Genomic DNA, 27,500 nt, shown 5'->3' on the forward strand with positions numbered 1-27,500 from the left:
ACACACACACACACACAGTCATAGTCACAAATACGTACATACTCTTATACACACCATTTATATACGCTTATAAACATATAAACACACTATCATCTCTATTTCTGACACAGACACACATACACATACTTTGCCTAATGCGCAGCTCATCTCATCTCTCTCTCTCTCTCACACACACACACACACACACACACACACACACACACTCGTTCTCTCTCACTCCCTTTAGTCATATTTCTGTATCCTTGTACTTAATTGTTTGGATTCCAGTCTGCCCCCTACACTTTAGTGTTAATCGCAGCAGAAAGGCTCCTCTCCTCTCCTGAGCAACACAAAAGGGCAGCTCTCTGCAGAAAAAGGCAGTGCTAAAAAGCCTCGAAATATGAAGACATTTCATGTCAGCTTTGGAATAATTCTCTCCAAAGCTCTTATCAGGGGGTTTCTTTTTTCAGTCAATATTTTCTCTTTCATCTCCCCGTGTTTGAATCTAAACGAGCACGCTAAAGTTGAAGAACGGACCGGAGGACGCAGTCTGGATTTCTGGAGTTTATTTCAGCGTGGAGACCCCCCCCCTCAGCTGGTGCTCAGAGAATGGCCTACCTGATTGTAGACTATGTTGGCATTTATACCATTCAGTCAGGTAGAATACAGGCGGGGAGGGGAGACCACACCCTACAGGTGATGGCAGGAAGGGGAGACAGTGGGGTAGAGGGGATTCACCTGTGGGGGGAGGGGGGTTGATACCAGAGGACAAAGGGTGATGGCAGGAAAGAGGCTATCTGGTGCGGGGGAGGGATTCAGAATGCTAATTGTTCAGGTCTCAGTGAGACAGACAGAGTACACATCCAATGGTATGAGTTATAGATACAAAATAATGCTACACTTTGTTCATGTCTCTTACAACGTTAGAATAGCAATATTTTCAGTTCTATCACCAGTCTCCCTCTCTCTCCCTTTCTCACCTATCCCTTCTTCTCTGTCTCTCAATTTCTCCCCTGTCCCTCCTCCTCCCCCTCTCTCTCTCTCCCTCCCTCTTCTCTCCTTCTCTGTCTCTCTCTCTTCCTCTCTCTCCCCTCCTCTCCTCTTGTCCTCTTCTCCCCTCCCGCCTCTCTCCCTCGCTCCTTGTCTCACCTCAGTCATCAGGCGGAGCGGTGATGGCAGAGTGAGTCAGCGTGGAGAGCACTCTTTTAGCCCCGGTGCTCTTACATTCATTATTAATGAAGCCTCCATACTTAGCCTGTGTATCTCTGATGCTACCACAGACATCCACTTTCCCCTCCCCCACACACACATCTATCCACCTGCCCCCCCCCCCAACCCCCAGTAAACATGTCCTCATAAAAGCACCTCAAGACCTTCTCACATGGCTAGAGGTTAGAGAGAGGGGGGGTGTCATGAGTAGTGCTGTATTGGGTTAGAGGGGGGGGGGTCATGAGTAGAACTGTATTGGGTGGTGGACGGTAGCCAAGGCAGGGAAGAGAGTAGCAGTTGGAGAAGTGGGTGGTCAATGTGAATGGAATGTGTTAGGGATGCAGAAGGAGGAGGACTTGGTGGATTGGAGGAGGTGGAGGAGGGGGACTTGGTGGATTGGAGGAGGTGAAGGAGGAGGACTTGGTGGATTGGAGGAGGTGAAGGAGGAGGACTTGGTGGATTGGAAGAGGTGAAGGAGGACTTGGTGGTTGTGATGAAAATGAAATGGGAAACCGTGATGGAAGCGTGCGGAAGAGTGCCTTATCACTCAGGAAGGGTGCTACTTGGAGAAGAGGAGGCTGCAGAGTGAGGAGGGAGGAGGGTTTGTAGATTGGGCTTCTAGATAGAGGAGGGACGAGGGTTTGGGGATTGGGCTTCTCCAGAGAGGAGGGAAGAGGGTTTGGGGATTGGGCTTCTAGAGAGGAGGGAAGAGGGTTTGGGGATTGGGCTTCTCCCTGCACCACAGGGCTGAGATGAAACGCAAAGCTGGACACTTGCTGTTTCAATCAGCACTGGGAGATGTGCAGAGAATCTGTGTTTGGTGTTCACTTGCTCGCTCTCTCTCTCTCTCTTGCTCTCTTGCTCTCTCTCTCTTGCTCTCTCTCTCTCTTGCTCTCTCTCTCTCTGTCACTTTTCTTCCCCTCAATCTCTCATGATGGATTAAAGAACAGAAAACAGATGTAGAGGGGAGATTGCAGGTGGAGAGACCGGAAGGGTAATCTAATGCGCTGAGACATGCTCTCGACAGCTCTGAAATAGGGGGGAGGTCTTACCCAGGGTGGAACAGGCCGAGCTTTGATTTCATTTAAGGGAGGTGACAGGTTAGGTGCATGGCAAAACAAGAGCCATTTCCACACATACAAGTTAATTCTCAAGTCGGGTGAGATCAGCGAATGTTTCTCGTGATTTGGCCGACGCGCCATGTAATGCAAAACGAAAGCCTCCGCTACCAGTGATAAAAGTAACTTGTGTGAGACTTCACCGGTGAAAACCTCAGATCCCGGTGTCAGGCGTTTCAGTGCGTTTGGTGTCTGGCTCAGTGGTGGATGGGGCTTTTGTGGATGTCTGATTTATAAAAGAGGGGCAGCCATGCTTTGAGGGAGATATGAAGCAGGCCACGTTTAATGAGGTGCTGTCTTTGATGTTGGACCCAGATATCAGCATCCTCCCGCTTCACACACATGCAAATACACACACACACACACACACACACACACACACACACACACACACACACACACACACACACACACACACACACACACACACACACACACACTCCTCTCTGAGGTGCTGTCTCTAATGAAGTGAATACGCTTTTGTATAATTGCGATGGCCCCAGCTGAAGCGATGTCTGCGATAACACCAGCAGCAGGGGCAGCCAATTTGAGTGGTATCTGGGCTGTGACAGCCGGCCTTTGTATCAGCATTAACGCCTCGTCTCCAGTGGCTTCAGATGAACACAGGCCCCCGGCTTTGTACTCCAAAGAGGGACAGGGGGTGATGGGGGTGGGACAGTCACGGCCAGCGATGTGGCTTTGAAAGAGAGCTGATAGATCCAGGCAGGCCATGGGACAGGGTTCAATCGAAAAACGGAATTTCCCCTCCCCTGGTAGCAGGCATTGACGCCAATAAGATGAGTGTGAGGTTGATAAAGGGGTCGCAAATTCTCATTACAACTGTGTGAAATTTTGGTTTCTTCTTGTTATTCTTCCGTTCCCATCCCGAAATGTGGCTTCTCAACGAGCCCAAATAAGTCTCAAGAAATGGAGCAATTTGCACGGGTTCTTTTGTGCCACGAAGCCCCTGTCTGCTAGCGCAGGCATTATGACCCAATTTATCACTGCGCAGCGACACAACTCAAAGCCTGAGCGACTGAAACTACGGCTATGCATTCCTTAAAGGAGGATTCCCTTTCTCTCTCTCTCGAGATCCCTTTGGCCCCATCGCGGTCACCCAGGGGGTTTCGTTTCTCCAGGTGTGTCTAACGGCTATGGCCCCCTCTGTGAAATATTGTTGCATTAAGAGACTTATCTGCAGTTGAGCATTAATCACAGTGCTGCAGTAATGGCTGTGATCATTATTGAATGGAGGGGAGGCTGCATATCAAGCAGAATGGCTGCAGGCCATCCAGAGAGCTTTAGTGGGTTTGTGTGTGTGTGCGTGTGTGTGTGTGTGTGTGTGTGTGTGTGAGTGCACGGGTGTGTGTGTATGTGTGCACTTTTCTGTGTTGTTTTTTTCTATGTGTGTGGTGTGTGTGTGTGTGGGGGGGGTGGTATGTGAGGAAAAGTGTGTGTGTGTGTGCGTGTGATTATAATTATGCGGGGTCATGGTCTGGGCTGCCAGGCGATAAACATTTTCATTCGAAGCTTTTCACTTTGATTTCTACTGCACCAATTTTCCATTTTCTCCTTAGTCGTCTACTGCGGCTCGGAAACGGCGTATTATGATGCTAAAATGAGCCTCGTGATTCAAGCTGGCAATTTCTTTATTCAGACTACAAGTTAACTGGGCTCAGTTAATTGCTTTCCTTGAAGCCTTTCAAACAACCAAACACCCTGCGTTTCCATTCGCTGTATTCGCGAATCTCTTTGGATTAAATGTAAATCTCCGTGGTTCCTCCATGTCTTTCTATGGATCTTTAAAGGGCTGTTTTTGTCTCTGAGCGTGTGTGTCAGTATGTCGCAAAACAGACCACATGAAACGACTCATGGCTTTAAACTGCATATGGGTAGAGAACATTTGACAACCATCCTGCATTTGCCTTCATGTATTTCATCGGCTGGAGCGGCCTGCACAGTCAGGTCCTATCGCTAAACAGTACAGTGGAGAGAAAAGCTAACTTTTTAGCTCAGTAAAAAACATTTCTTTCCCATTTGTATTTTGGGTAACAAAGATGAATGGCTCTTCCTGCTCCCCTTTCCACCCACCTCCTAAGTCAACATAAACCCGATCTTTGGTAAAAACCATTATTTTTATTGCCTTAATTACCAGCTGCTTCCTCTTCATGCATAATTAACATTAGTGTTATTGTCAATCTCCAGGGGAGGGTGGAACACCGATTTTTCTTTAATATTTAATGCCATTGATCTCAGGGCCTGGCTGGTTTACTCTCTCTCTCTCTCCCTCCCTCTCGCCCTCTCTCTCAATAGCTGCCAGCTCAGGTCTAACAGGAGGCGAGGGAGGGGGGGGGGGGTCTTTCAGGGTCTTGTCTTAGACAAGGGGTCATCTCTGAGATCTCTGTGGTTTCAGATATTGGGCTTGACATGTATGTGGTGATGTATTGCTTCGTGCTGGGAAGAGAGCCCCCTGTAGTGATTCTTCATGTGTCTTGTGCTGACTGTGCTCACAGTGCAGAGGGGGGTGCTTGAAGCAGAGGGTTCCCGTTACTCATCCTCTCTCTTGGTCAGACTACCCTGTGCACTTTGATTGGAAGTGACAGGGGCGATTATTAATCACTTCATGAAGGAATGAAGTTTAACAGCAGTTAAACTGCACTTGACATGTCTTGACGGAGCGTGGCGTGTTCCTGTATGTGATCCAGATTCACTGCGTTATCGAAGTCTGTCCACTTGTCTTGTGTGGACATGTACATGACAGGACAGTATTGGATATTTTCGGTGTCCCTTGTCTCACTAAGAAAATGAGTGCAGTATCCCTGTATGTTAAGTGTCTGTGTGTGTGTGTGTGTGTGTGTGTGTGTTTCTATACATGACAGTGCTGTACATGAAGCCTGGATGATCAGTGTGTTTGTGTGTGTATTTCAGGAGATGACAGTGTTGTTCAGTAGGCCTGTATATTGAGTATCTGCGTTGGTATTTCTTCAGATGACAGCGCGTCGGCGGCGAGCAGCATGGAGGTGACGGACCGGCTGGCCTCCCTGGAGCAGCGCGTCCAGATGCAGGAGGACGAGATCCAGCTGCTCAAGTCGGCGCTGGCCGACGTGGTGAGGAGGCTCAACGCCTCTGAGGAACAGCAGGCCATGCACACCAGGAAGGGACCCACCAAAGGTAAGACTGTGTACCCCACATGCCTCTGCTCTCAATCACCACATCATCCTGTAGCGAAGGGAGAGCGTGGTCACCCCACCCGGACTCGAACCCGGGTCTACAGGGTGCCAAACATGCGCTCTGACCGCCACACCAAAGAGCCCGTCTCAATGGCATGGCATCACATCGTCACACCGCCCTCACCTTCGGGAAGCGCACCCATGCGCTTCACGTACACAGACATCCCTCACGCATACACCAATCATGCTTCTCCCATCCAGAGCACATGCCTCTGCTCTGAATCACCACATCATCCATACACTCACACTTCCAATCACAGCGCATTCCATACGCTCACACTTACAATCACCACGCGTTCCATTCACTCACACTTACAATCACCACATCATCCATACGCTCACACTTACAATCCCCACATCATCCATTCACTCACACTTACAATCACCACATCATCCATACGCTCACACTGACAATCACCACGCGTTCCATTCACTCACACTCAGTCACTGTACTTAAATGCAAATGCTTATACTTACAATCACCATAATTTACACACACTTCAACTTTCCCAGATACCCTCATGGGAAAGGCCATACTCCTGAGGGAGGCTTATCATTTCTGCTCTTTTTAAACTACCTGTCTTGTGTGGCAAAGTATGTGGGATTGTGATGATCTGCTGTGTATATGTCTTGCTTCCTTTTCTCCTCTCTTCCTCTCTGGCCTTCTCTTGCTATGCCTCAGTGCCTCCATTTCTGAATTTGCCTTAATTTCACACACATACACACAAACACACAAACCGACACACACGCACACACACATACAAACACAAACACACACGTACAAACACACACACACAGAGAGACACTCACTCACACAAACTGCCATGTAGTTTTAAATTGGATTGTCTGTGTGCAGGCGTCCTCGCTGAACGGAGATACTTAATTTATGGATTACATTTATTGATTTTTTTTCATGAATCTACTTAAACAGCCAACAAGACTTCAATCCGACATTGATTTAGAGGTACATGGAACATCTCGTGAGTCCACCGTGATGTTGGATTACATTCAACTCAATTTCCTGTCTCTTCCACTTCTTATCTTTAATACTGTACCTTTTTACATCGTAATGTTTTGTCTGTCAATCTCTATATAGTCTTCTCTTGTACTCTCTCTCTCTCTCTCTCTCTCTCACACGCTTGACCCCCCTTTCTCTCGCTTTCTATCCAACAATCTTCTCCTGTCTCCTCCTCTCTGCCTTTCTGTCTCATGTGGGGTTGGTACATAAACCCCATAGGCTTGAGAAAGTCTCCTTCAGCAGACAGCTTTACAGGGAAACCAGGTAGGCCCCAGGTTTCTAGTGGTGTCCCGCTGTTCTGCACACACGCACGACCACCCACGCACCCACGCACACACACACACGCACGCACCCACACACGCACGCACCCACGCACACACACGCACGCACACACACACACGCACACACATACACACACACGCACGCACCCACGCACACACACGCACGCACCCACGCACGCACACACACACACACAAACGCACGCAAATACGCACACTTACACACACACACACACACACACACACACAGAGACAGATAGCATGTTTTAATCACCCTTAAAGAGGCCACACTGACCTCACTACCCTCACTCACAGTGCATGTCCACCGAAGGTTTGGAGAGCTTTGGCTTTGGCTTTGGCTTTGCTCACAGATCAGCCAGACTTTACTCTAACGCCTCATTTTGTGTTAATTCTGACCTGAATTTGGTTCTTACCAAGTGCCTTTTTTTAAATGGCTTTCTTTCTGCTTTGTGCCTGAGATGCTAGCATGAGGTTGCAAAACATGCAGTAGCTAAGCTAGTTAGCTAATGTTTTGGGCCTCACCTGTAGATTACTGTACGCTGCTAAACTACACTCACCTGAGGTGTGACACATAATCACATGTAAATATAGCACCCGCGGGTAAGCCCTGCTGAGTCACTGTGTGTTGACCGAGGACACACGACACTTACGCCTATCCTAAGTATTATAACAATGGTGCACTACAACCATCATACCGATACTTAACAACAAAGATGCATTCGTGAGCATTTCACTGTGGTTGTCAAGTGGGCACTTTCCTTCGTCAGTGTTTCGTTGAATTAGGCTCATGACGCCCCCAGGTGGCTCAACATTGGTGACTGGCATCCCAGACCCCCCCCCCCTCCTCCATACTGACGATGGGTTGGGACAAGTTAGTACCTGGGCCAATGACAAACACACCTCGAAAAGATTTCACATGCATATCTCAGTGTCGATTGGACTGCCTAATTATCTAAACTTCAATCTCATTAAACTTTAGCATGCCACAGGCTATCCAGGGTAAGGGGCGGGAGGGTTGGGTTGGAAGAGCCCCCTCCCGGGGTTAGAAACCCAGATTAGGGTAAAGGAATAAAATGGGATACGAACCCTGGTCACTTTAGGCACCCAAACATCTTGTGAAAACAGGCTTCTTCACTTGTCCCCAAGTAGTCTGTGAGTGCCTCAGCCATCACCAGTGGCTCCCTTTTTCAGCAGTCTCAGGCCCCGTGCACACGGAGTCTAGTTTGCCCGAACTCGGAGAGAAATGTGTCTGGGTCACCCTATCGTGCACACGAACCCACTGTATCCGCGTGGATCCGTGTGAAAAATGAATCCGGGTTCAGGCAACCTAGACTCCGTGTGCACGGGGACTCAGACCACTCCTTTGGGACTCCTTTGAGTGACCATCCTTGAAAACCAAAATCCAACAGAAGCATCTAACACCTATCTCCACTGGTCTTGTGTGTGCTTGCCAACCTCGTTCCCTCTGCTCTGCTACCAGCATACCTTTGCTTCTTCCTTTCAGAGGCTTCCTCAATCGCATCTTCAAAGGGAATGGTTAACTCAATAAAGTAAACAAATGCACTTGTACTCAGAATACAACACCATGTCTGGTCTGACCATGTCAGTAACATCAATACACTGTGGTACTTAAAGTTACCTTCCGACATCAGCCAGCAATCTCCAATCCCCTTCTTGGAATCCAGACACTGGACTCTTTTAAGACCGGCCTAAAAACCTTTCTATTTAGAAAGGCGTCTCTTACTTTTTAAATTTACGTATTTTATTATAGTTTGTTTTAACTATGTTTGTACTATGTACTGTGGCACTCTGCGATTCAGCTGAATGTAGAGTGCGCTATAAATTAAATTAATTATTATTTTTATTATTACTTTTCCCCATTTGCCAGTGCTGTGCAAGTGCCCCTCTCTCACAAAAGAAGTTATCCTGTCCCTGTCATTTACCAGCAAAGAGTAATACAGATAAGGGACGTTTTTTTGGAATATTTTTTTGTATTTTACGAGGTGCTGAAAATCAAAACCTTTGGTGGTGTTTGATTCCCCTCATTCATGATGATGATGAAATGGTTCTTGATCACTTTGACTCCCACTGATCAGTTGGCTGACTTGGTGAAGTAGCTCGCTGAAGTCGATTCCAGCACTAGTTAACTTTGCCCGGCCCCAAAGAAAGAGACAGCATTCATCTCTCTCTCTCTGGCTCTGCCGCAGCCGCCCACAGAGAAGAGAAGAGACGAGAAGCAAAGAGGGTGACTCATGTCTGCGCTCGCACCTCATAATCCTTGACACTCCATGCAGATTCATGCAAAAACTTTCTCTTCCATCTCTCCACATCTCTCTCTCTCTCTCTCTCTCTCTCTCTGTTTCTCTCTCATCTCCCCCCTCCAAGCCTTCCTCTCTCTCTCTCTTCCTCTGTCTCTCTCGCTCCTCGCCTCCCGTGCCTTTTCATCTCTCGTCACGGTATATCTCCAGTCTGCTCTGCCAGCTCTGCCCAGCGTGCCAAAATGCACTGAACACAGGGCACAGCAGCATCAGTGCGCTCAAAGAGGGGAGAGAAACATGAAAGCACCCCGACGACTCTGCAGTAATAAATATTTAATGGGCCAAGCGCAGAGGGCAATGCAAACAAAAGCAGCCTCCGCTATCTGTGCTGTCAGCAATTATACGGCTGGCAGGGGTGAGAGTGCACCATAATGACTCTAATGCTGCAGAAGGGAGAGAGAGAAACAGAGAGAGAGAGAGAGAGAGAGAGAGATAGAGAGATAGAGAGAGAGGCTGGCGGGGTTGAGAGTGCACCATAATGACTCTCTAATGCTGCAGAAGGGAGAGAGAGAGACACACAGAGAGAGAGAGAGAGAGGGACAGAGAGACAGAGATAGAGAGAGAGAGAGAGCTCTCAGAGCTGATGGGTGTGTGATAGCTAATGGAGAACTTATTTCTTGGCCTCTAAACCTCTTTCTCTCTTCCTCTCTCTCTTTTTTTTCCCATCTCTCTCTCTCTGTCTACCTGTCTACCTCTTTATCTATCTTTGTCTCTCCTTCTCTGTTACAGTAAACCTTCAATTTGTTCAGTGGTCTATAGATACGTCACTGTTTATCTGTAGGGAAGGGAAATGCATCACCTCTCGTAGCCTGTGAGTGCTGGTGAGATTACAGTTTAAAGGGATCTGTTATAGACATAATATATATCCTTTGATAGTGATTCAGAACCTGACCTTGCCAAAAAGCATAGACAGTTTAATCTCTCTCAGGAGAAGAGAGGTGTTGGCTTATCGCTGCTTTCCTTCAGAGGGTGGTGTTTTGAAGTAAACAACAGTAAATCGCTTAAGCCAAAGATGAGAAAAGGGTTTTGTTGTGTTGAGACGGCAGAGGAGGAGGAAAAATAATGACCTTGATGCTTCTGTGTCTCGACTCCCACTCCTCCTCAAGTGCCTGAATTCGCTCCATCACATCTGTTGCTAAGGAAAGTGCACTTTGAGACTAGTTTTGAGCACTGCCTTGTGTTTGATGATGGAAAAACCACTCCGCTGTTCTTGAAAGGCCTTTATCCTCCTAGTCCTCAGAGCACCGTGTCTTCCTTGTTTTTCCTGTGTGTGTGTAACATCTTGGAGATTTGCTTCGGCGACCTTGCAGAGAAAGCGTCAAGGCTGCTTCAACTCTCTCACTGTGTGTGTGTGTGTGTGTCACTGAGACACTGAGGGGACGCCCACCCGTCCGTCTGCTCTCTCCGTCCTGTGTGTGCCCTCTGACGGACGACACAGAGACAGACACTCTGAGTAGCTCACACACAGATTCCTTTGAAGCAGACCCACTCCAGATGCCACAGGATTCTTTGGATTTTATGCTGCATTATCTGAAAATGATGATTGGAAATGGCATTTTATTAGCATTTCGAGGACACAAAACATAATTTTTTTCACTTCTCTTTCACTCTCTTTCTTTTTCTCTTTACTGGAACTCTGATACTATGAACTATGAACTAATCATGCTTTGCATCTTCATTTCTAAAATGAATCTACTGTCTAACTCACACTGTGTTCTTGCCCTCTGCAGCTCGGCCAATGATGGCAGCCCTGCCCCTACGGCCCACGGTCAACAACGGCACTGTCTTACCAAAGAAAGGCAGCGGCACCCTCCCATCCCCCTCAGGCTCCCGCAGGGATGCCCCAGCACCAGCGACCAAGAGGTAGGACCCCAACCCAATGCAATATCACATCATGTTTGGAGGCAGCCTTGTGTTAAGTGCAGGCTATGGACAAAGCCTCCAAAATTGGCCCCAAATCAGTTGTAGACAGGTATACAGACACAAAGGTAGATAAGAATCACAATAGTAGCTGTATTAGAAGGTACACCACAATGCTATTTTGCTGTCCATCCCTGTGTGATGTTAGATGGTTGATATTGTGTGCTGAGCTGGAAAGGAAGCTGACATGCTTTGATTACACTGAAAATGGTCTGCTGACCATCGCAGCTTGATTATAAATGATACATCATCAATGTGAGGGGCAGGTCTATGTTTAAGCTCCACATTCTGCACAACAGGAGAATCACTCTGAGCGAAATGTCTGTGCAGTCGAGTTTTTCCTCACCGAATTGTGAGTGGCAGCACCGTGGCTTTTCTATTTTGATTTCCTTGACAACGAAACACAAGACTCGATAAAGTAACACTTCCCTGCGAGCCTACCCAGTCTGCCTGAAATGGGGTTACGGTGCAATCGGATCAGATTTAGCTCCGTGCGTGTGCGCTGACTCTTTATCGAGCCCGAGAGAGGTCTCTTTAAATAGATCCAATTTGCTCCCAAATTTGATCTCAAAGCTACTCTCCACAGCAAACAACCACATTATCGATCCCCCGAGCTGCATGTGTGCTGGCTCATTACACTGCAGTCTGGGGCAGAAATGCACGCACAGCAGGCCCATCGTGGGTGAATCATTATTATTTTATTTATTTTGCATTTAAATGTGCGCGCGTGGAGCAAGTTCACCACCCCTCGTGTCTGGATTACACTGATTCCCCTCGTCTGCTCTGCTAGCGGGCGCTCATTAGAGCCACTGATCCCCCCGCTTGTCCTGCCTGTTAACAGGCTTTTAGTGGAATGATCACCCACTGCATTCTGTTACTATGATATTAACCATTCAAATATGCCCACACAGGGGGCCACACAGAGGCCCTTACTACTCCCCCTAAAGCCTGCTGGACTTATCTCACGTGCAGCTTGGCTGACACTTTTACATGCATAATAGACTGGGCAGACACTCCCATCACGGCGATGGAGGCTCGTGAGGCTGTGACATTCAGATGCGCTGCTTGATTAAGAGACTCCACGGAGAGAAGCGCAGGTGATCAATCTTGCACTGTCGCCAGCCAACAATGCCCTGCTCCCCACGACCCCCCCTCCCCACACACACACACACACACACACACACGCCCACGCGCCCACGCGCCCGCGCACACGCGCACACGCGCACACGCGCACACGCACACCCGCACACACACACACACACACACACACACACCCTGACCCTCCATCACTGCATACACTTAAATGATCGTAATCATAAAGAGATAGATGAATGGCGCTGCTAAGCTGGTGGGAACGTGAGGAATGGGAAAAGGAGGGCGCAGGCTGGAGGAAGGGTTAGCCCCACTACCAGCATGGCATCAGCGGGCATGGCTGGCTCAGCATCCAGACACTGCAGGGTTTCAGTCAGAGAGGGATGCTGGGGATGGGGAGGGGGGATGGGTGCTTTGGCTGTGGGTATTGTGCATCTAGAGAGGATCAACGTGTTTGAGTTCAAAAATTGAGTCCAACCCACGTAGTCATATGTGTGAGATGCACTGAGAATGAAGGATGTCAGGAAACAGGGAATGGATACTATAAGATGCGATGGAAAAAAGAGTGAAAATAGGCAGACTTATTTGTGGTGTAAATATGAGAATAAAAACATTTCCCAAATTGAATTTGTATCAAGAGCTTTAAAATGCCAGGCTTAAATAAAAGAAGTAGAGATTCAGATAAAAAAAAACACGAAATATTTGTATTTGGCTTGCGTCATTTTACCGTTTATGTCAAAATATTATATGATATATTTTCCCACTTCATTATTTCTTCATTTAACACGCCTTGCTATTGCCCAGATTCATTCTCTTCAAAGCTGTTTGGTTTGTATTTGGTTTGTATTTCAAAAATGTGTTGACAGCCAGTTGACAACTCAACTGACAACAGGGGAATGTGAAATCTTTTTCAATCTATTCCAATTTGTCTAACCAATAATTATGTCTTTCACATACAAATATATCAACACAGTAATTACGTGACATATTTTATTATTATATTATTCTAACTAATGCAGATGACAGATGACAAGGCCAGGCAGAGGACATTTGTGTCTGTATTCTGGTTTTCTTCTATAATTCTTGACATGACAGACCACAGCACATGTAGCAAGATCCGTCACTGACGATCTAAATACTTACAGTGCTGTGACACTCACACATGTCTGTGTACTCATCCATTCATTGATATGTTTTAACTTTTGCTTCATCTTTTTGTCTTGTATAATGATTTACTATTTATATTATATAATATTATTATAATTTAATAATATTTATATTTCCCAACTTTTTTTCACTCAATCTCCCTTCTGCTAGATTATAATTCCCCAATGTCTGTGTCCTGTTTAAATCCCATATCTCTGTCTCCATGTAAACTCCCAAATTGCTGTCCTTGTTCACAACACATTTACGTCCTTATTAAGTCCCATATTTTTGTTCTTAATAACACCCATATTCGAGGCTTCTCTTTAACTCTGCACCTCCTTCTCTCACTTCCCTCCTGCATGCACACTCTCCAGCTCAGCCAACCTCACCCACAGGCCTCCCAAAAGGTGAGAATCAGGCCACCCCAGTACGGTTACACTGACAGGATAGTGAATAGCCAATAGTGTTCGAGAGCTTCCGTCCGCGTCGAGAGCTTTTAAATAATGCAAGACACTTGAGGTTGGTGAAGGGTTATACCCTGAACTCAATTCCTTTTAGACCAGGGGGAAAGAAAAAGGATTTTTTTTGACCCAAGATCTGTTTACATTTAATCATATTACTGTTCGGTCATATTGTTTCAATCCCATTAGAGCTGTTGGTGCTGTAGCATAGCTGGCTCCAGGGGGGGGGGGGGGGGGGGGATATGAAAGCACTTCTCACTGACAGTCATGGGCTTGAGAAATGGCTTAGACACTTTCCATCTCTCTTTTAAATTCAGTTTCGCTGCAGTCCAAATGCATTATTGATTCCTCTTCCTCCTTCATGAGAAAACACAGGCAAACCTTGAGCTAACTGTATCTGAACACAGTGAAAAATGCACCAAGCACCAATGTCTGCATGACTCAATTCATATGAAATGTTACATTTGTCATGTCGCACAGTATGTGACCTGCAGCTTAAAACTAGACTCCATTTGTTTCCATATAAGCTACGCAGGAGTGGTCATAATTATTATTTGCCACATGTAATGTTGGTACATATGACAGTCCTTCTCCATACCTCTAATGTGTCATCGTTACCTCGGGCAGCACATAATAGATCCTATTTGTATCAATAGCATTAGCAAATACCATCCCATCAGTATCAGTCACACTATGGTTAGGTAGATATTGATTTCTAGCTGGGTTCAAAAGTGAAGTAGACCAGAGATGGAGGTGATTCCAAAGTGACTTCACGAGTCCCCTCTGGTTCCTCCGCCTGACGCCATGCCATGCGCAGCATCTGTGCAAAGTGCCTGTGAATAACATAAACATCCTGCGGCTGCCTCACGCCGTTACAGTAGGGATAAGATCACTGCCACCGGCAGCAGCCGCCGCAGGGCTGAATGGGCTCCCCTCATGATGCCTGGATTAACACTGAGCCCCCGCCATCCACTGGACTGCTGATGGGGCCTTTTTCACTCTTTTGTTCAGGCATTTGAAAGGGCAACACGTCGGTATGCTGTTGCTGTGTCCTCTAAAGTTGCTAGCACTCCGAACTTGAATGTGCTGTAGGACCAAAAAGAAATCTAAATAAATAAAGTTGTTGCTTTTTCAGCAATGGTCCAGCTTCCTGTGATATTTAACCATTAAAAAAAACAGTTTAAAAGTTCAGTATTTATTCTGAATTGCGGGGGAGAGGGACCATTTTTTTGCTTTTTTTTTTTTGTGGGGGGTTGGGGGGTGGGGAGCTATGTCCCTCTCCTGTGTAAATGTTTATGCCCACGCTCACATCCTGCTGCCTCTGGGGTTTAGCTTCAGTCGGGGAAATCAGCACAGACAGTTGCTTGGAGATACACCGCACCATATGTATCGCATAAGAAAAGAATGGAATGGTGTAAAATTTGCCGTATTAAATGCTAATGGAATTCTCAATAACAACCCAGTCAAGTGTTTTCCGAGGCGCAGATGTACATTAAATGACAACAGCATGCTAAATTCCCCCAGACTTTATTACTAAATATGCTTGGCCTGTACGCACTGCATCCTTGACTGAATTGCAGATAATGAGTCACAGCAGAGGATGCTTAGGGGAGCGGTGCTTTAGTTCTGAGTCGGAAAGCGGTGAGGGGGGGAGATCTTGAAAACAGAATCCCAATAATGAATGCTGAGTGCTGAGGCCAGGGCACCAAACTGAGAACCAAAAATCAATAGAATTTTAGTGGTTTAAATCCTGTGGCGACATTTTCAGGTTCAGTATTATTTTTAAATGGCCTTAGTTTAAAAACAGTGATTTTTAGATGAGGTGAACCTGGGGGCACCAGGCCCGCTACTACTACTATTTTTTGATTGGAGTCCAGAGGACGACGCATTCACACAACATATGAACTCATTCAGACAAGTGGCTGATTTAAAGGAGAAGTCTGTAATCCAGTTCTTATGTCCTAAAAAAAACCTTTGGTGTTCATACACAGTCCTGGCTCGGTAAACAAAGTGACAAAGCTTGTTACTTCAGAAGCATGCGTAGGAAGGGGGTGTAGTTTGATTGGCTGTTGATCTTAAATACCAACAACCTCAAATATCACAGACAGTACCTTTAATAGATCAACCTTCTTTCAGGTTTATTAAGGGTTTTTGGCTTTCTCTCTCCCCCAGCACTGTGAAGAGGACGAGCTCCTCGGAGCACGTGGGCACCCAGGGCCGGAAGGAGAGCTCGGGCGACGCCCGGGGAAACAACCGCACGCGTGCCGGCTCCACCGGCAGCAACTCAAGCGGCAAGAAAGCCAGTGAGAGGTGAGGGGCGCGCTGAACTGTGACAAATCCTCAACACTTACTATGCATCTCACACACACACACATGTACGGGCACACACACACAAACACACACACACATGGAAAAACATTCACGATCTCTGAGATACACACACACACACACACACACACACACACACACACACACAAACACCCATGAATGCAAACAATGTCACACATGTCACACACACACATGTACGGACACACACACAAACACACACACACACACATGGAAAAACATTCACGATCTCTGAGACACACACACACACACACACACACACACACACACACACACACACACATGGATGCAAACAATGTCACACATCTCACACATCTGCTCTGTATCTCAGACATACTGTATCTCACATGCTTTGAGTGTGTACATATTCGATGGCATCACGGCCTGTTTCTGGGTTGAAAACCACACAGTGTGGAAACAATGATGTGAAATGAGATGTGGGTGTGTCTGCCACGTTTCTGTCTGCTAGTTTCAGCGGTGGGATCGTCTGTATGTGTGTGTGTGTGTGACTCTATGTGTGTGTGTGTGTCTCTATGTGTGTGTGTGTCTGTGTGTGTGTGTGTGTGTGTGTGTGTGTGTGTGTGTGTGTGTGTGTCTATGTGTGACCCACCTCCCCTTAGCTGACTCATTCTGACCACCTATTTTCCACTCACCCTGCAGCAAATTGAAGGAGCCGGTCTTCAATGCAGGTAAGATTGAGGTGCCCTGCTGTCAGTGTGATGTGAATAGCTATCAGTGGGACTGCAGTGAGACTCACCCCAATATTAGCCTCACTATGATCAGTGCCTATTAAGCTTGGTGGGAGAGAAACAAAAAGAAAAGGGAAGGAATAGAAAATGACAGATTTTACAGCTGCATTAAAGTAATGCATTATTGAGAATTAGCTTTGCTTCACTGCATGCTGTATTTAACATTTAACAGTTAGAAATCGACTGAGAGAGAGAGAGAGATGGGGCAGCCAATGCAGCGTGCACTCACACACACACACACACACACACACACACACACACACACACACACACACACACACACACACACACACACACACACACACCCCACACACACACAAACTGTATATTTAAAAACCATTTAGATTAAGGTGTTTACATGTATCTGTTGCTGCATTTTGGTATTTTTATCATCATACTTTTTTATCATTAATATAAAATAAGGAGGCATAGCATCCCCTCTTAATAATGATGAGTGTTTCATGAAACAAACCCAGGGCTTGATCATTTGAGGGTAATGGACTGATAAACCACTGCTATTACATGTAATGTGCTGTGATTTACTGTGCTAGAATAATACCACAGCAAGTTCAGTTGTTTAAATGACATATCACAACACTACCCAACATCCTATGAATCCTTCATTCAGCTCATTTCCTCATTCAGTCCCACCATCATTTCCCATCATGCTCTCTTTTCCCATCTCTGTTAACCCTTTTATCATTGGCCATCTTTTCCACTCCAATTAACAATTACTCTGGCCCGCTCCCAGAAGGAAGCATGTAATTGTATTGATTAGGATTTAAAGGAATCAGAACTCTCAGCGATATTGATTGATGCACTGCAAGCTGGTGTACTAGCACTGGAAACGCCTGCTGGCTAGTTAACTATCACAGGCTGTTCTAATCAGCCTCTCAGTCTCCCGTGTAAGGATGTGAGGGATTTTTGTAGACAGGTCGTGAGTGATGGAGTCGGTAAAGATGGCCCCGACCAGTACAGCTGCCCTCCAGCGGCAATTAAAATGCCACGGAGGAACGGCAAGAACATGCAGCCGTTAATCCCAGCAGAAAGGGACTCTTGTCTGTGTCAGCCGGAATATGCACATAAATATTGCATCTCATTCCAGGACCTTCGGCATATTAATAGGTGTTTGACCTGCCCACACGAAAGCCATTCTCCTTATCAAATAAAATAAATGGATGCATATATTCATAATCTTGTTTGTTTTTAATTTATTATTTAAGCCCAACACAATGCCAGTATATGACAACATCCGTTTGTATTCTGGCCTTTAAATGAATCGTACATCAAAATCAAAAGAAGCACCAAATTTTGACAGTGATAAGAAACGTTTCATAGGTGCTTCCATGGTCTTTAGGGAAGCACCAAAAAAGGTTATGCATGGATATGTATGGGATATGTATGTATTCAAGAAATGAATATGTTTTCTTTTAATAAGACTTTTTTTTAAAAATGTAGTCCACAATAAGTAAACACAATAACATTCAAGACTCCGCATTAATATAATTTTGACCCTGAAGCCATAGTGAGCTGTAGCTCGTTTGACTGCACCACAGGGATCTCTCCGTGTTGGAGTTCTGATGAAATAAAGCAGGAAATGTGTAAACTCATAGCGGGGCTTGCTTGCTGGCCGAAGGCAATGTTCTCTCAGCGTCTCTGCTCCTATCTCAGCACCCCAGAAGACTTCTGCAGACAGCGCAGAACTTCTGCAGAATAATAAGTGGAAACTGCTGCATTTGCTTACAAATATGATATAATATCAATATAATGCTAAAAAAGTGGCATTTTAGTTAATTGAATCTGTTATTTCCTGACGTATTATTCCAAAGTCATTTCAAGAACAAGATTAGATTGAAATGTATTTGTTACAGTGTGCTGTATCCATGTATTATATTTATATCACCCTGCTAATATACCTTGATTGATTAACATTAGCTGTAAATGTATGTCTATAAATAAGACATTCAACATTGATAAAAACATCATTACTCAGAGTGCAGTAAATCTACATCTTAGGCTGACATGTTTGGTTAATAAGCTAATTAAAATAATTGTTTCCAATCTGACGAGTCTGTAACAGCATAATCATGCCCCAAGTGGTCATAGTCCAACCTAATGGGGCTACAATTCACCACCAAGAAAAGGGAGAAAAACCTCATAGCAGACTTTCCCCCGGTGCCGTATACTTCTCCAGGCTTGCATGTCAAACTAAGCATGGGAGTGCAGCATCAGTTAGTCAGCCCTCTCGCCAAGCCAAGGGATGCAACACGAGCCGACAAGCTGAGTTCGGCCCCTCAGGTTCCACCCAGTTTTAATGATCACGCTGGGCAGCTGATTAATTTAAATGATCAACGCGATGCCATCTTTCCTGTGTTAAGTGAATTAGCCTAGCGCAAAATTAGTCGGAGGTGAGGACTGATAATTAGGACTAGATCTCAGGGCTACAGACAACCCCCCTCTACCCCCTTCAAACTTCTGCCCCCTCCTGGTGGGGTTGAGGGGTAGTGTAGTAATTGTGATGGGGGGGAGGGGTTGATTGCGGGAGCCCTGATGATGAACAGCAGGATGGGTTCTCTCCCCCCCTCTCTCGCTCTCCCTCTTTCACTCCCTCTCTCTCTCCCATGGACTCATGTGGTTTTGTCTCTGTCTCTGTGTACGCTCGTAAGGGATGCGCCGCGTGACCCACTGCAAAGGTAGGCCCAGCTCCCCTCTCCCCACCTCCCTCCTGACTCACCCATGCAGCATCCAGGGACTCTAAGGCCAAGAGACACACTCACAGTCTCCTGCATTCAACCGAGTTGCTATTGAAACAAAGCCTCTTACACGGCACAACTCTGCAACTGATGTTGAGTTATGCTCTCAGGAGAACATGGACAGACCTTCAGGTCCTGTGTTTTTTTTTAAGTACTTTAAATAAAAACTTGAATTAAACTAAAACACATGGGGGTGAACCCCCGAAAAAATTCCGGAATAAAAAAAAAGAAAACACGCTACAGTGCTGGCTTCATGGGGCTGGCTGAGCTGACTCATCTTTCCAGCATGAGTCAGCGAGACCGAAGTTACTCACCCAAAGCACCACGGACACGTTTACCCCAAACCTGAGCTTCAGCCAGCACTGATACCGTCCATCGCGGACTCTGACTGTGTCTCACACTGTGTCCTTGGCCTTAGAATGTCCCGCAGTCGATGCTGAGATGAAGTGGCACTTCAGGGAAGAGGTGGAGGCCTACGGGGAAGGGTTTGGTTGATGTGTGTGGTAGCCGTAGCAACCCTCTCTACCCCTCTCCAAACACAGACACAAAATACAAACAGTGTGCAGTGGACTGACGAGCACATTTCCCTTTAACTCCTCCCTCCCCACGTACACGCACCAGGCGCTATTGCACCAGCCTGGGTTGGATTGCAGTGATTTGCCATGATAATTGCCCCACTCAGCTCTTTAACCAGTGTGAGTGATTGCCACCTTCACAGAGAAGCGTTTGTACTCACTGCGGCGCTTACTGTATGCCACCTCTATCTCTTTCTCTCTGTCTCTCTGTCTCTCTGTCTCTTTCTCTCTCTCTCTCTCTCTCTCTCTCTCTCTCTCTCTCTCTGTCGCCATGGGAACTCTCGCCGAGTCCTGGCATTTTCCCTTAGACAACTGGGAGCCGTTGACTTCCAGTGTCGAGCGGCACAAATGCCAACCGCTTGTATGCTCACAAGCTTCGTGGGGATTTGTCTTTGTTGTTAAACTGTACAGTTAGCCTGCTTGTCCCCCCAGTCCTTTCAGCATGTGCTGTACTGCAAACTCTTTACAGACTGGCTGTTGAATGGCTCGAGTTTGTTACATTATGTGTAACACTAGAATCTCTGTTTTTTGTGTATATGTCATGGTATCAGTAAGTGAGGTGGTTTAGCAGACCAGCGGCTCTAAAGGTCCATCTTTGGTCCCAACTGGACAGAACGCTCTTACTCCTTACCCAAATAGTGCACCCGTATATGACATTTACCACTCTGAAGCTACGGTTTTGTGTTGTGTTGACTTAGAACATTGTCAGCCTTAGCTATAGTGAGTGTTTCTATATAAAGACTCAAATTCCCAGAATCCCTTTGCCCATCCGAACTCCCACAGACCAGTCATGCCCCAGTAGGTAGACGACCCCGTGCCAGTCCTGTGTTTTGTGGTCGTTGTGGTTGGCGTGAAAACACATACAGATACCTCGAAGAGAAATGACATCTGACCAATGTCTACCGTTATATGCCCCCTGCTCCTCCTTTTGCCCCCCCTTTTCTCTCTTCTGATTGGCCCCCCTCTTCTCTCTTCTGATTGGCCCCCCTCTTCTCTCTTCTCATTGGCCCCTTTTTACAAACCTCACCGCTTCACCTTAGTAACCGTGCAGATCTATCTCAACCCGTCAAAAAGGACTGGATCCACTGAGGCGCCCAAGTCCTCAGACGCTGCCGCCGTGGTCACCAACCGCCCCGCTTACGCCACACCAGAGAGCGCCAAGAGTGCGTCTGACAAGGCGTCCAGGCCCGGAGGCAGGAAGGCGCCCCCGTTCAGCCTGCCCCTCCGAAAGTGTCCCAGTCAGATGTCCTACTCACCCTTAGACACCCCCAGTTACAGGAGCCCCATAAAGTCCCCTAGCCAGTACTTTCAGATATGTTACTAAAAAAATAAAAATAAACTTCAGTAGTTCACTTAAATGTTGGTAGGAATAGCTCACAGTGTGTGGAGGACTTTTTCATTTTTCTCTCTCTTTTTTTTTAAACATCTGTCTCTCCATAAGTGTTTTTTTTTGTGTATGTCTTTGTGTGTGTGTGTGTGTGTTTGGGTGAAACATTAACTTTGCATGTGACCTTTTGGTTTATGTTTTGTTGCATTTGTTGGGATTGTCCCAGTTTTGTTTATGTCTACTACATTTTACCCCATTCTTTGTCTGTCTGTACATAACACAGCGTTCTCTTTTCAATGCTGTCATGTCCAATGCATCGATTATGTACAGTGCATTGAGTATGTACAGTCCATTGAGTATGTACAGTGCAGTACATTCTACAGCCAAATTAACATCAAGCTTGCTGTTTTACGTTTTTTCCTGTCTGTCTGTCTCCATGTTCACTGGATTGTTCATCAAATGCCTAATAAACTGACTCAGAAAGGGCCACAAGCTCTACTTTGGCTTTGCTTTCATTTTTTTACCCCTTTCCTTTTAACACACAAGCTTTAGTTTTAACATGTGAAGCGTGAGCCAAGCACTTAAAATCCCCCCGAGCCTGAGAGGAAGGAGTGATTATCTTCATCCCTCTCTCATCACCTGTCTGCTTTAATCTTCCACTCATCTGTTTGTCTCTACGCTTCCCCTCTCTCTCTCTCCCTCTCTCTCTCTCTCTCTCACTTTCTCTAATGCATCCCTTCTTCCCTCGCCATTCTTCACATCAATAACAATAACGCCTCACCCGCAACTGCCTGCCACACATACACACGCGAGCAAGCGAGACTGCAGCCTGAATTTCTGTGTTGCCTGTTTTTGTAGAAGAAGGGTATGTCAAAATGTATTTGAAGGGACGGCCCATCACCATGTACATGCCCAAAGACCTGGTGGACTCCTACTCCCTGGAGGCCAAAGCCGAGCTGCCGCCCAGGAAGCTGAAGCTGGATTGGGTGTATCCTTTTTTTTCCCTCCTGCTTCCTGTGTCCTCGTGTGACTCATGTGATTTATTCCAGTGGGTTCCAGTTATTGAATGCCATACTCGAACATGAGGATCAATGAGAGCTCATGAAAGGCCACTTTATCCAAAATGTGTGGTTTTTGTTTTGTTTTTAAAGGTACAGTGTATTAGGTTATAAATGGTATATTGTTGAAAAGGATAACAATTTGGCTATTTCTGAGTTATACAGTTATACAGATGTTCACTCTCATATCGAATGGACATTAAATGTAATATAGTCCATTTTCTACATCTGTTATTTTGATAAAACACATGTAGGGAAATACATTTTGATAAGCCTTGTAGAGAGGTCATGTAAAAAGTGGGCTGTGTTCCACCGCCTGCCCACCTCTGTGGGATAGTGTTTGTATGCCAGATGTGGTTGGGAGGCATCACATGACATGGGAGGCATGAACACATTCTGTGTGTCTCTCCGTCACAGTTTGGAGGTCAAGCTGCACCCCCCCCCCCCCCCCCCCCAAGGGGATTCTCCCTATGCTCCCTATGCTCCTCCTCCTCTTCCTCCTCCTCCTCTCCTTCCAGTTCAGATGATGTATAATATATTGAACCACACAGGCAGAGGCAGAGACCATGACTGAATAGCAACTTTTGGCAATCCTGTTTTCCATGCATGTATTCCACAGCACCCTGCTCCACTCTGTGAGCTGGACACGCTCATCCAGTTAGGGGAGGGCATCGGGGTGGACATGGGCAGCCAATAGCCCAGAGTCCCTAAGGATTTGTGGAGGAGGAAGAGGAGAATGTAATAAAAGTCTGTCTTTCTCCATCCTCCTCCAGTCACATCAAGCACCACCGAAAAAATGAATTATAAAATACTGGGGAATGAATACAAAGTGTGTGTGTGTGTGTGTGTGTGTGTGTGTGTGTGTGTGTGTGTGTGTGTGTGTGTGTGTGTGTGTGTGTGTGTGTGTGTGTGTGTGTGTGTGTGTGTGTGTGTGTGTGTGTGTGTGTGTGTGTGTGTGTGTGTGTGTGTGTGTGTGTGTGTGTGTAAGCTTGCCCTTACATATATGTGTCTGTACACATGCTTGTGTTTGTATGTGTATGTGTGTGTCTGTCTGTCTGTAAGGATGTATGTGTGGGTGTGTGCGTGTGTGTGGTACGGCAGAAATAGAGGGAAATATTTGGCATAGTGCTGAGGTGATGATGCAGAGACGTGTTGGTTAGTAGGGCCTCTGTGTCCAGCCAGGGGGCACATCTCTGGGGCATCCAGAAATGAGAAACGGGACTGAGTCCGAATACTTCAAAAGCAATGAAAAATAAACCCCATCTGACCTCCACTCCACCAAAGGCAGAGGAGAGGGAACGTGGGAAGAGAACGAGACGGGAGAAGAGAACGAGACGGGAGAAAAGTTCAGGGTGGGAGAGAGAGAGTGGAGAATGAACGAGACATTAAAGGGAATGGTCATTAGAGAGCCCTGGAGGAGGCACAAAACACCCACATCTTCCTGAGCTTTTTGAGAGTGCTGTACACTTTACGACTAGAAAATGCTATTAGAATGAGACAAACAGTAATAAACACATCATGAAATGACATAATTGAGATACATGATGAAATCCGTTTTGCTTGCGGGTGTTTGTGTGCGAGTCAGGGAGAGAATGCCGATTTGCAAACTAAAGGAAATTACATCCATAACGCCATCTAATGAAATAAGCCCGGCAGTGGGATCCATTAGGGCAGACGTCCAGTCATGGTCATTTGCTGTACTGGTCGTTTGGCTCTTGACTTATGCCCAGATATGGCTACCGGGGGCGAGACTGTCGCTCTAACCTGTACCTGCTGCCCACGGGGGAGACGGTGTACTTCATCGCCTCCGTGGTGGTCCTGTACAACGTGGACGAGCAGCTGCAGAGACACTACACCGGCCACACGGATGACATCAAGTGGTAAGAGACAGACACGCATACAAGCCACTGCATGATGTCCAGGTCTTTTATCTATCTGTACTTTTCACAAAGCATCTCATAAGTGTGACAGTGTTTATATATAAATAACTAAATAAATATATATTTGTCACTTCAATTTAATATATATATATACTGTATCAGATAGCATAAGTAGTATGAGGTATTGAAGTAGTATACCTTTGCTGCACTCAATCAACCATGACAATGATTACTCCCGTACCTCCTTGCTCAATTACTGTTGTAATTACTGTTGCAAATCAAGATGCTTTACACAGGAAACGAAAGCTTCAGTCTTTACCACCTGCACACTGTCATTGTTCCTCTTACTGAATTAAAGACAGTATTTCCACTCCAGAAAGTATCCTCAGCATGTGTGCACCTATCCAGGTCTGCTACTGATCTAGCATCACCAGTCCACTGTCTACTCCTCATGGCTTATGGCTCGTGTGTAATGCTAAATATTCATGAACACTCAGATAAATACATGGTGTGTACGAATTATCTGCAGATCAGATGTTGGCTTTAATTATAATCTTTCAGGCTGTCAGGGTGAAACCAGGTACTCAAATGAGTCTGACCCATGTGGAAGATTCAATTTGAAATGTTTACTCTTAATAGGACAGTAGGACAGAGCTGCAGAGTTCATTAATTATATTTTTGCAAATTTACTGCACAGTTGTTTATTATTGAACGACATATTTTGCAATCATTTGAACATGGCCTACACACACTGTCTCTCTCTCTCTCTATCTCCCTCTCTCTTTCTCTCTCTTTCTCTCTCTGTCACACATGCACACACACATCACCCTGTTTGGTATTCTCACACACAACCCTTCAACTAACCTCATTTAATGAGAGTAGTAACGCAAACCCACTCTCCGTCTCCGTTTGTTTTTCCCTCTCCCTCCCCGCGGCCTCCAGACAGGTAATTATCTCCAGGCGATGCGCGGGTCAGCACGGCGACCTCGGTTGTAATGAGGTGCTGTGCTAATGGCCAGCACGTAGGCAGGGCTACCGTCTGCCTGTGCCCCCGCTGTCAGTCAGTCAGTCAGTCAGTCAGTGATGAGCTTCTGTATAATGGGAGCTGAGTCACATCATCGCCCTCCTCACCTGCCCATCACCTGATCAGGTTGACGCTCCATCTAATAAGACGGACAGGCTCCATTCGGTGTCGGCGGCGCAGGCGGGTGGCGGTGGGGAAGCTGTGGAGGGGAGAGGGAGAGGGAAAGAGAGGGGGGCTGGTTTTAGAGAGGCTGTGTAAAAGTCTGAACACTGAAAGAGGTTATTCTGGAGGCTACAGTGTATTGACCTGTGTTAAGTGGTGTAATTCTTAAAGGGCGGTGTGCTACTCTTGCCAAAGGAATGTTGGACAGTTGGATAGTGGGAAGACAGTATAAACACTCTCTTATTGCCATAGTGATGATGTCGGTTAGGGATGATTATTTCTTGATAAATGTAAAAACACATTGTCAGAAATACATAAAGTGATGTATCAAATGGAAGTGATTTAATTGAAAAGGACACCTTTCACTTTTATTTTGTCCTTCTCAACAGCCTGGCTGTCCATCCCGATAAAATCACCATAGCGACAGGTCAAGTGGCTGGCACCTCTTCGGATGGCAAAGTAAGGGTCTTGTAGTCTCTCTCTAACTCACAAAAGAGATTATGTCCCACCCTCTCACAAAAATCAAGACATCTTCCTCCAAAATACAGCACATGATATTTTAACGTTGTTTTGCCATATGTATTCAGATCTTTATTCACATCTATACTAGATATATGATTTTATTGTGTTTTATTGTGCTGTTTTCTGTTTAATGAGACGAGATATGGCACTCTGTTGCGTCTCTAATGGCTTGTGTGTTTTGGCAGCAGCTGGCTCCTCATGTGCGGGTGTGGGACTCTGTGAGTCTGAACACGCTTCATGTGCTGGGCACCGGATTCTTCGACCGCGCTCTCGTCTGCCTGGCCTTCTCAAAATCGGTAGGCCTGATGGTTGTGTGTCATTGAATTACTGACGATAGCATGAAAAATGTTTAGTCCATTTAGTCAGCGAGCTTTATCGTGTAAAGTTTGAAGCGTGGTAAATCACGTTGAGTCCTGTGTAAAAAAAATAAAACATTCAGCAATGCCTTTGCCATTACTATGTTACTAAATTTTCAGTATGAGAAATAGATCTTTTGAGATGAGTAATGAGTCTCTTGTCGTTGTGCAGAATGGAGGCAGCACACTATGTGTGGTGGACGACTCCAATGATCACGTCCTGTCTGTGTGGGACTGGCAGAGAGAGGAGCGCCTGGCTGAGGTCAAGGTGAGAGTTCAAAGGTCATCTGTTGAGATTTGGGTATACATTCATCATTGTCTGGACACTATTACATATAACTGTTTAAAGTATTGTTCAAATTTCCCAGTATGCTAATATTATACCCCTTCAGGTGAATGTCACCTACATTATTGAGATTAATGGGGTTCTACAATATCATTTCTGTCTTTTTTTATGGCTGGGGTACATGGAATCATTACAAGTTGCCTACAGCATATTGTACAGCAATAAAAGTGTTTCTCTTGCTCCTTCCTTGATTTCCTCATCCTCCGTTCTCCCACCTGCAGTGCTCCAATGAGTCTGTGTTCGCAGCAGATTTCCATCCCACAGACGCAAATATCATTGTGACTTGTGGAAAATCCCACCTGTATTTCTGGACACTGGAGAGGGGGACACTTGTCAAAAAGCAAGGCCTGTTTGAGGTGTGGCCCAAATCGAACACATATAATGGTGGAACACGTGATAGAAATGTATAACACTGCGTATTTTGTTATATCTGACATGAGAGGGTTTCTCACTTTATAATCTTGAGAGTCCTTTCCTTGTCACACTAGCTAAATTAGAGAAATATTTTTTCTCACAACTCCATACACTGCACTGTACTATTATAGTGTAGGCTACTTTTAATTCCTAACATGACCATCTTACACTGTCAGTTGTAAGGATGAGAGTGCCAAG

The 27,500-nt window shown here is 46.0% G+C and overlaps 1 protein-coding gene across 9 annotated transcripts in view; it reads left to right on the plus strand.

Annotated features, from left to right (window-relative positions):
* eml1 (EMAP like 1) overlaps positions 1 to 27,500 on the plus strand; it is a 67,232-nt gene that overhangs the window by 31,539 nt on the left and 8,193 nt on the right. For 4 of the 9 annotated variants that reach the window (XM_031580331.2, XM_031580324.2, XM_031580329.2 and 1 more), the window contains exons 2-13: positions 5,295 to 5,477; positions 10,902 to 11,034; positions 13,704 to 13,736; positions 15,963 to 16,100; positions 16,797 to 16,825; positions 19,552 to 19,578; positions 22,399 to 22,528; positions 24,329 to 24,478; positions 26,054 to 26,123; positions 26,372 to 26,482; positions 26,715 to 26,810; positions 27,110 to 27,244. In XM_031580331.2, the coding sequence (XP_031436191.1) occupies positions 5,295 to 5,477; positions 10,902 to 11,034; positions 13,704 to 13,736; positions 15,963 to 16,100; positions 16,797 to 16,825; positions 19,552 to 19,578; positions 22,399 to 22,528; positions 24,329 to 24,478; positions 26,054 to 26,123; positions 26,372 to 26,482; positions 26,715 to 26,810; positions 27,110 to 27,244 (1,235 nt within the window). The remainder of the gene's footprint in view (positions 1 to 5,294; positions 5,478 to 10,901; positions 11,035 to 13,703; positions 13,737 to 15,962; positions 16,101 to 16,796; positions 16,826 to 19,551; positions 19,579 to 22,398; positions 22,529 to 24,328; positions 24,479 to 26,053; positions 26,124 to 26,371; positions 26,483 to 26,714; positions 26,811 to 27,109; positions 27,245 to 27,500) is intronic. The other 5 variants (XM_031580328.2, XM_031580332.2, XM_031580325.2 and 2 more) reach the window with 4 other exon arrangements.

The sequence above is a fragment of the Clupea harengus genome, chromosome 14, assembly GCF_900700415.2.
Source record: "Clupea harengus chromosome 14, Ch_v2.0.2, whole genome shotgun sequence".
Taxonomy (NCBI): domain Eukaryota; kingdom Metazoa; phylum Chordata; class Actinopteri; order Clupeiformes; family Clupeidae; genus Clupea; species Clupea harengus.